Source organism: Acinonyx jubatus, chromosome C2 (assembly GCF_027475565.1).
Source record: "Acinonyx jubatus isolate Ajub_Pintada_27869175 chromosome C2, VMU_Ajub_asm_v1.0, whole genome shotgun sequence".
Classification (NCBI taxonomy): domain Eukaryota; kingdom Metazoa; phylum Chordata; class Mammalia; order Carnivora; family Felidae; genus Acinonyx; species Acinonyx jubatus.
This window is the reverse complement of record NC_069384.1, coordinates 119,415,848-119,426,078: the sequence shown is the minus strand read 5'-3', so window position 1 is coordinate 119,426,078 and position 10,231 is coordinate 119,415,848. Positions and strand designations below refer to the sequence as shown.

Below are 10,231 nucleotides of genomic sequence, written 5' to 3'. Positions count from 1 at the left end.
GAGCAGATACAGTAGGAAGAGATGTTCTTCCCTCCTTAAGCCCTTCTTTCCAACTCCTTCCCACCCATACCATGGGAAGATTTTGGTAAAATAATGCATTGGAGTTATATTGTGAGACATGGCTAATATCAGAAAGATGTGAGTCTTGGTAGATTCCCCAGTCTTATGAGTAGAAATGAGAGCCTCTTTCTATGTAGCTCTGTAAGAACCTTCCCTTGCATGGTAGAAAAGATACAGGGGATCATGACAGGAAAAAAGAACAGAGAGAGAAGAGTCTCCCAGATGGCCAGGTCAGGCACAAGGACTCTACAAACTGGATACTGGAGAGTGACTCAGTGGGAAAAGCATAAAGGCATTTGGCACCATTCAGAGGACTGTATATTTGGGATAGATCTTCATATACAAAGGATAAATCCTTATTTACTAACATTTGTAATACACCTAGTATGTACATAGTGCTTTATACATATTAACATGAAGAATGTTTTCTTCCTTTTAGAAGATGAAGAAACTGAGGCTTATACCTTATGTAACTTGCCAAAGCTAATATAATGACTTATTTACAACTAGTAATAAGTAGAGAAAGGATCTGAACAGTGGCCATCTGAATCTACAGTCTTCAGACTTTCTCCACTAACCATGCTGTCTCAGTTTAAATGACATAGATTCAAGATACAGATATAAAAAGATATAGGGTTTAAGTGAATACTGTAATGTTTCTACTTTTGATACTAATGTAAATATACAAGAAAAAACAGCTTATGAAATCATTCTCAAGGGTTTAATTAAAATCCATATAGCATTTAACATGTATAGATGTTTTAACTCTTTCAATGACTCTCATATTTTAAAATCCTTCTGCACAACATTTTGAGGCTAACTTCATGCTAGAAATCTACAAATGTACAACTTAACACAAAAATACATTCGGAGTCCATTCCAATGCAAGTTTAAAACACTTTAATTGCAGACAATGTAAAGATATTTAAAAAACCAAAACTACAAAATGAGCACATAAAAGTCTTCCCTTTTGAATTTTTAATAAAATACTGCTCTGTATAAGATCTAATGAAAAATTCCAATTACTTATAAAATAGCTATGTGAGAAAAGAAATGAGTTAAGATACATATGTATGAATTATATTGTTTAAATGAACAGAATGTTGAACACTTTAATTATACAGCACATGATTTATTACTCATATATCAAAATAGATGAAAACCCTCAGAGAAGCAACTGGGTGCAAGCAAAAGAAAATGTAAGAGACCTGAAGCAACAAAACAAAACAACAAAAAAACCAAACCCCAAAACAAAGGAAAAAGCCCCTTAGCTGTAAAGGGAAAGGAATAAAATAACTTAAAGCAACTGTGGACCAAATTCTCAGTCCTATTATTTCATGAGAAACAGTATGAGAATTTAGCTTCACAATACTAAAATATCTGTAGAAGCTTAATTATTTGGCCTAGGCAATTTAATAGTATACCAACTGCCGAAATCAACAGCAATGGCTGTACTTCTGGAAAAAAATTAATTTTTACAGGTTTAACTACGTAAAAGTATCTATTGGAAACCAGAGTCTCCATCACAAATTGCACTTGAGATGGCTGAATGCATTGATTGAGCAAGGCATAATTGTTGGTTCACTGACATACACACAAATACAAAAGCAGCTATATTCCTGATATTCTTCATTACTAAAACTATTTTATACATTTTTTTCCCTCTTAAAAAAAAAAATCAGTGCCGTCGGAGCTTTTAACACAGTGTCGTAACATTGACACTTCCACACGCCTGCTGACTCAGCACTGTTGTCTCTCTGTTTCAACACTGTCTCTTACTGCCCCCTGGTGGAAGATGGAGAAGTCTGATGGAAATACGAACCAGGTCAGTTTGAAAAATACTCATTTCTGGAATTTTAAGCCTTATCCTGACTACGAAAAGGAAGCTCCCATGAAAAAGACTATTCCACTGACAAAGCTTACAAAATATATGTAAAGATCACTGCCAGTTTGAGTACTATCACTATCTCTAGAAAAACGATAAAGGAACTTATGTGATTTTTTTTTTTGAGTAGAGAATGCCTGTCACAGTTATTTCTTTCCAATACATTAATTGTCCTCTACAGTAAAAATGTAATTTGAAAGCAATATGATCCTAAGAAAGACAGAAAGCTCAAAAAGTTGTGGAAGTGTACACAGTTGTTTTAAAAAAGATGCTCTGAACGATGAGACAAAGCACATTAGGCCTAATTTCAATGGAGATCTGGACAGTTCTAATTACTTAATGTAAAAATTAGACTACCATTATAAAAATGTATGATTCATTAATACAAACAGAACAGATGATTAAAAAGTGAGTGAATAAAAAAGCCCCTGCAGCTTATCTACTTCCTTGAGCTAGAAATATAGTCTGAAAATGCAGTGATTGATCTTATTTAATTAGATTGCTTCTTCTACCTCTTCACTGACCCTCCCCTTGAAACGAAGAATTTGGATTAGTTTGGAAATATCAGTCTAAAACCAAAGCAAATACCTGATCACCTGATCATAGAAGAGGAAGTAAACAACAAAAAACCTGCATTAAGAGTTATTTCTCCCACCAACAGAAAAAAAAAAAACAAAAAAACACCTTATCTTTTCAGTTCTAAAGGAACTACTTATCCCTCTGAAAAGCAAGGAAGTCTTAACTTGAAACCAAGGTACACACAGTGGCAAAAATAATTTTCCATGCAACTGTCTCTCTGATGTTTAAGACTTTAGTCTACATGATGTTTAAATCAATTACATTCTGTCAAAATATAAAACTCAGGTAATGATCAGGTAATGCAGGAAACGGTAACAAGGTATGATGAGACTAGAAGAATCAATCTTCAAAATTCATTTAATGCGCTCAAAAAAAATTATTGAATAAGAATATTTAGATTTAACTGCTGTAGTTATGTGGAAGCATGAAGCATTTGGGGACTCTCTTCTTCCGTGCCCTATACAGACCACAGCTTTCATTGAACGTTTATAACAGATTCAACAAATGGGCATATTTCTATACTTTGAGCTGGTTTGAGTCTGCCCCATCCAAAAGGGAAAAATTGTAAGTTTCCCATACTATCAGTGAATCCAGTCTCCTCAAGATTATCATGAGAGAAAAACAGCCTCTACTTCTCACAGCCTCCACAGGGAGGCACAAGTCCTGTTGATCTATTGACCTCATGCCCACATCTGGAATAGGTCTACAAGGGGGAAAGGAAAAGACATGAAGGCTTGACCAGTATCTAGTCACTATCAAGCGCTTTCCTATTTTAATCTCTCTTTAATCTTGACCTTTAGAATACTATGTTTTTTAAAAAAGGGAGGAAAGAACAAAAAGAAAACACTTTTACTGCCTACGCATGGAGAATTATCAGTTCACTTTGCTCAAACACGGGAAATATCTTTATGAGTTCGGTGGCAATATGCCTGTTGGAACTTTTCTTGGAGTTTTCAGAAGATGGCACATGCTCTGTACTCTAAAAAAGATGTGGGTTGTGCACTATTTTTAGAGGGGTCACATGGCAATGATGAGTGAGACAATTCTTGACTGCTGGTTTGTACAGGTACATAAGGTGAAAAATATTACACACTTGACAGAAAATTACAGTCATAATTTCACTTTTTTGTATTGTATTCCTATAATAGATGTTTCCTTTTAAAATAAATAGAGAGTCTGTGAGATAATGAGGACAAATATTGAGAATTATTTCAGCCTCATTATTCAATATCCCACTACAGATAAACATTCCCAACAAGGGAATGCTGGGAACCAATGAACATTTGAATCTGGAAAATTAACAGAAAATAAAATCACAGAAACTCACATGACTATAATAAATGCCAGATAATGAACATTTATCTCTTACACTAAAGGCACTACTAATATACAAATATCCTATTAACATATAGAGAAACTCTGAAATCAGCAGTTAGAGAAAGGAATCCATTTAGTTCAATGCCAGCATTAAAAAACAAATAGACTACTTTAAGACTCATGGCAGAGTTTTTAATGAGTTCAATGAAACTGGATATAATAATAAGCAGCTCCATATAAACATTATGGTTTCTACTCTTAAAAAAGTATGATAACTTACTTCCTTAAAAATATAAGCATATCACAAAAACTAAAGGATAAATATATATATAAAAACTCAGGCCCTGGTACCACTGAGAAGTTTTCATAAATTCTAAAATAATTTCAACAGCCATAGCTTGAACGCTACACACCCACACATGACATGCAAAGACAAAATGCCAGCGTCACTGAACAGTTCAGCATAAAGCTAAAAATGTGGGAACAGAATGAGACAGGCATTTGTCATGTAAATTAAGTACACCACAAACTGATTGTGCCTGTATTATAGCACACCTTAGAATTTTTTTAAAAATTAGAATTTCATCAGTCCCAAGAAGCACTACAAGGATCAACAGTGGAGCTCTCACATATGTTTAGGTAAGCAGGTAAAAAGCTATACAAAAGAGTAACACAATTTATTTCAACTAACAACATGATTAATAGATTTTACTTTACTCTGTTAGAAGGTTAATTTGTGGTCATTGTACCCTGTAGATTTTGAAACTTAAATTTATTAGAAATTACTAATGCTGGTTTTTGAGTAATCTAAAAAATTGTAATTACTTGCTCAAATCTAGATTGCTATTTATAGTTCTAAGCAGTTAAATGAAATACTCTGACCAATATTCTAAACTTGCTTTGGTACAAAATCTAGAATAAAGCAAAACTGGCAGCACCACCACAAGTGTGATCGTTTCACAGCAGGTCTAAAGGACCCTCAGAGACAACAAAACCTAAGTTAAAATACTTATAAATAAGAGCCATTCTCCTGATAAACTTGTTACATCATTAAAAAGAGAAATAAAATCCACACTTGGTAAATTATACTTGAGGCCCGATTTTCACGCTCCATTTAATTATCCCTCAAGAGTGTCAAAATTTATTATTATTGCACTATGATGTCTACGTCATAGTTTAGGATGCTTCTAATGATGAGGCCAATAGTTAGAGTGGTACATTTTAATGCTTAGTCCACTGATACTATTTTAACACAAGGTTTAATTTAGCTTTTTTTCTTTTTTACAGCTTTACTGAGGTATAATTGATGTAAAACAAACTGTACATGTTTAAGATGCACAATTTGATATAGCACGAAAAGTGCCTGACAACAAATCAAAAATTTTAATTGAAACATATTATTTTAAAATAGCACATTCCAATTTTTTATGAGACACAGATATGTATTTCTAAAAAGCTGGCTGGAAAGAAAAGAAATTAATTTAATTCCAAGTACCAAATTTATTCAGAAGGTTTAGGAACACCAAAATTGACAGCCAGTTTTCTTGATTTTCTTCTTGAAGAAGAGCTTGGTGTTGACTTGTGGTGAGACATACTGTGGCCTTGGGAGGCGCCTTCAACTTGAAAAGAAGAAGCAGGTTGAGTAATTTGAGAGGACTTTAAGGAAGCTGATGAAGTCTCCTGTGGAATCACTTTGGTGACATTGGAAGATGTTGGCTGGCTAGTCTGAAGTGGGGTAGCTGGAGCACTCTGGGCCTCCTTACTCTCAAAGTTCTTTTTGTTTGCAACCCTTTTCTTAGTAACCTTTAAGGAATAAAAGCATCATTAATTAACAATGCAGGCAGAAAAAACTAGTGTCATTAAGCATGTTGCTAATATCTGTCAATAATGCTGACTTGTGATTTCTACTTATAATCTCCAAACCAGACTTCAGCAATTAAAGGCATTTAAATATTTAAAAATTCTCCATAACTTAAAGAAAATTTATATTCCTGATTTTAAAATCACTTGTGCTAGAAAAAAATGTTACTTGCTGCAATTATTAATTATTAGAACACAAACTCAAGATAGCAGGAACCAGGTCAGATTGATCACCACTCGTCAAAATGTATTATTTTTTTCTAAAAAATTATTTTTAATTTTTTAAAAGTAATCTCTACGTCCAATGTAGGGCTCAAACTCACGACTCCAAGATCAAGAGTCGCATGATCTACCAACTGAGCCAGCTGCCCCGACTAATGGTCATAATATATATTCTTAGCATGCAGACCAGTACTGGACTTCTAGTTGGCCTTGAATCAGTAATTATTAAATAAACAAATTTTTCTCAATAGTCCTTGAGCATTAAAAAATGAACTCTCTAAAAAATACAGTAATTCTTGGGGTACCTGGGTGGCTCAGTCAGTTAAGTGTCTGACTTTGGCTCAGGTCATTATGTCGCGGTTTGTGAGTTCAAGCCTTGCATCGGGCTCTGTGCTCACAGCTCAGAGCCTGGAGCCTGCTTCGGATTCTGTGTCTCTGTCTCTCTCTGCCCCTCCCCCACTTGTGCTCTGTCTCTATCAAAAATAAATAAAATGTAATATACACACACACACACACACTTATGTATTTATGCATACATATACACATGTATACACATGTATATGCATATGTATACACATGTGTGCACATATGTACACACATGTATATGCATGTATACATATACATGTGTATACATATGTCATATATGATATATATATACACACACACACACACATATACACACACACACACACATATATATATAGTAATTCTCTTTTCAGGTCTCACCTGTAGAGGTATGAACTGATTGTGCACACCACTGGGCATTCCCCCAGCCATGGGCATGGTCCCAGAATATGAAGCATGATGAAAAGGCTTCCCAGGAACTGGCACTGGTGGTCCCCATTGCATTGAGCCAAAGAGGTGAGATGATGAAGGCATTATATTAGCTGTTAAAAATCATGGAAAAGTTCTTTTTCAGTAAAATAGTACCATCAAAACCCTGAAATTTAAGACCTTCTGCTACCCTTTTTTTGGCTTTTATCATTTTGGCAAAGGGCATATATACACTTAACTTATGATTAATCTTGCTTACAACATTATACCTCGGGACACCCCCTTAGGACCATAAGCCATCTATAGAAGTCAGCTTATCATGCTGTCTGGCCTACAAAGGCCAATGGTATCATATACTAATATGAACTTCAGGAATATTTGTAATACTATTTAAAAAAATAATAAAAGGATCATGAAACTGTCCCTTGGGGGAGAAAAAGAGAGAAATCTTAAGGATCTCACCTGCCCCCAGTGCTAAGTTGCTTCCATAGTGATCCCAGCCTACAAAAAAACCAAAAAAACTCAAGTCTTGAAATCTGATCACTTTCATATGACATGTAGAATCTTTCTTTTCCCTATTCTAATATTTGTAATTCAAGGATTTAAAACATTACATTTTGTTTCATATTAAAAGCACACTGAACCAGTGGTTTCCAAACCTGATTTCTATATCTGAGTATTTGGGGAGCTTGTGAAATACAGATTCCTAGGCAAGGCCTCAGACCTAGTAAACCAGACTCACAGAGGCCCAGGAATCTGTATTTTTTGAAGCACAGCTGACATACAGGATTATATGAGTTTCAGGTGTACAACATACTGACTTGATATTTATATGCATTGCAAAATGCTCACCATGACAAGTGTAGTAACTACCTGTCACCATACAAAGTTATTAAAATATTATTGAATACATTCCCTCTGCTGTACTTTTTCATCTCCCTGACTTGATCAGTACAAAACTGAAAGTTTGTATTTTTTAGTTCCCTTCACCTCTTGTGCCCATCCTCCAACTCCCTCTCCTCTGGCAACTACCAGTTCAATCTTTTTATGAGTCCGTTTCTGTTTTGTTTGTTTTTAGATTCCACATATAGAAGAAATCATATGATATTTGTCTTTCTCTGTTGTACCTTGATGGACACTTAGGTTTCTTCCATATCTTGGCTATTGTAAGTAATACTACAATGAACATAAGGGTGCATACATCTTTCTGAATTAGTGTTTTTGTTTTCTTTGGGTAGATACACAGAAGTGGAATTGCTGGATCATATGGTATCTCTATTCTTAATTTTTTGAGGAACCCAAGGAATCTGTATTGTTCATGGGCTCCACAGGTGGATTCTTATTCAGTTAGTACCAGTGCCGCATATGGGAACTACTACATTAAACAATGACGAGTGAGACACCACACACTGCCACTGAAGGAAGATATGTACTGTGTTCAAAATTTCTTTTCAGAGAAGTAAAAAGGCAGCCAGACCTATAAGATAGGATAGTTTGATAATTCAGCCACTGAAAAAAGTTTTGGATCAGGAGAAAAGAATCATAATGTATTTTAGTATTCTGAATTAAACATGTACAAATTCTTGCATGAAAAAAACTTTTAAGATGAAAAATGCTAAAAATATTTATAAAATTAGGCCTTGATACTACCTATAAGCAACTCTGGTGTCTGTCATAATGTTAAGAAGATCTATTTAAAAGGTGCTATATTGTTATTTATTTATTCATTCATTCATTCATTTATTTATTTATTTATTTATTTATTTATTTATTTATTTTTTGAGAAAGAGAAAGAGGGAGCACGTGTGCAAGCAGGGCAGTGGTACAGGGAGAGGGAGAGAGAGCATCTTAAGCAGGCTCCATGTATAGCTTAGAACCCAACTTGGGGCTTGATCTCACGACTGTGAGATCATGACCTGAGCTGAAATCAAGAGTTGGGAGCATAACCGACTGAGCCATCCAGGTGCCCCTAAAAGATGTTATAGTAATCTTATGCATAGATCAACTCCACAATTTCCCCAATGAATCATTTTTCTAAACATAAAATACACTTTCCTCCATTTTTTTCCACTGGGACTTTTTCATATCATAAAGTAGGAATCTATAAAATAACTTAAAAATGTTAATCTGATGCTGAAGTTTTTTCTCCTGATTAACATTTAAATATCTTGGCTTTTCTGGGGCACCTGGGTGGCTCAGTCGGTTAAGTGTCTGACTAAGGATCAGGTCATGATCTCGTGGTCTGTGAGTTTGAGCCCCGCATCGGGCTCTGTGTTGACAGCTCAGAGCCTGGAGCCTGCTTCAGATTCTGTGTCTCCCTCTCTCTGCCCCTCCCCCACTTAGGCTCTGTCTTCTCTCTCTCTGTCAAAACTAAATAAACTTAAAAAAAAAAAAAGAAATCTCTTGGCTTTTACTTGCACTATATATATATATTCTCTAAAAGTCAGCAGGTATTTTCTTTATAGTTCAGTGAATTTCTGAAAAGAACCATCTTCCAACTTCCTACATGAGCTATGGCTGGCTACAAACTGAGAACAGGATAAGGAAAAGGAACTTTACCTTAATCTCAGTTTTCAGCCAAATATTTGTACTCTGTGCCTGGTGTTCCCGAATCTAGAGAGTCCTCTGGAGAATATACTTCCAGCGCTTTGCCTGAAGGGGCTGTGTGGGGTGGTATCTGAGGAGTCCCATCTCTCCACATACAGACTTTGAAACAATCCCCCTTTTTTCAGCCCATGCCTCAATGGAAGCTCTGATAGCTTCTGATACTTTCAAGCTCTGAAACTTTTAGGATTTATGAGGGAGGAGAGATGCTCATCATCTCATTTGGATTATCTTCTACAGATACTTTAGGGGAGCTTATCCCTGCTCTGCTAAATTAGTTATTACTCTGTGAATTGCTTTTCTCATCATAAACTCTTCAAATCTCTAATCTGCTGATATTTCTTCTTTTAGCTCTCTGTCCTTATAAGTGTAAAAGGTTTACACTTTTAAAATAATTTATTGTTCAGTTTCATGTAGTGTGGGCCAAGAGAAGAGATAATTTGTTTAATATGCATTATTAAGTTTTCTAATGTTTGTAGTGAGGATTAGCTGTGTAGAGCTCCTACACTAATATCTCAGAAAATAAAATTTCTAAACCTGAAATAAACAAATGATTGGTTTTAAAATATAATGAGTAGGATATAAAGAAGCCAACTGCTATTAGGAAAAAGGGGTGATAAAAGAAAAGTTTAATAAGCTTAAGATTTAGAATCATAAAATTATAAAATGGTAGTCTCAAAGAAATCCTGGACACAGTCTAGCATAAATAAGAAAATGGATTCCCAAAGAAGTTATATGATTTTTGCAAAGTCAGGCAGTAAAAGACCCTGGACAAAAAGAGCTCTGATTACAGAGTGACCATTTTATTCCCTCAGAACACTAGGAAGATCCCAAATGGCTACAGGAAGCAGGGAGCTACCTGCTTGATAACTCAGGCTCTACATTTGAAAGAGGAAGACAGTTATGAGAGAATATTAAGAGACACACAGT

At 35.1% G+C, this 10,231-nt stretch overlaps 1 protein-coding gene across 4 annotated transcripts in view; it reads right to left on the bottom strand.

Moving 5' to 3' along the window:
• Nucleotides 1-765: 765 nt before the first annotated feature.
• Nucleotides 766-10,231, bottom strand: part of XRN1 (5'-3' exoribonuclease 1) — a 119,739-nt gene continuing 110,273 nt past the window's right edge. For 3 of the 4 annotated variants that reach the window (XM_015080429.3, XM_027061688.2, XM_053221353.1), the window contains 3 exons: nucleotides 7,160-7,198; nucleotides 6,650-6,810; nucleotides 766-5,644 (listed from right to left, as the gene is read on the bottom strand). In XM_015080429.3, the coding sequence (XP_014935915.1) occupies nucleotides 5,342-5,644; nucleotides 6,650-6,810; nucleotides 7,160-7,198 (503 nt within the window). In that variant the 3' untranslated portion in view covers nucleotides 766-5,341. The remainder of the gene's footprint in view (nucleotides 5,645-6,649; nucleotides 6,811-7,159; nucleotides 7,199-10,231) is intronic. The other variant, XM_027061687.2, reaches the window with a different exon arrangement.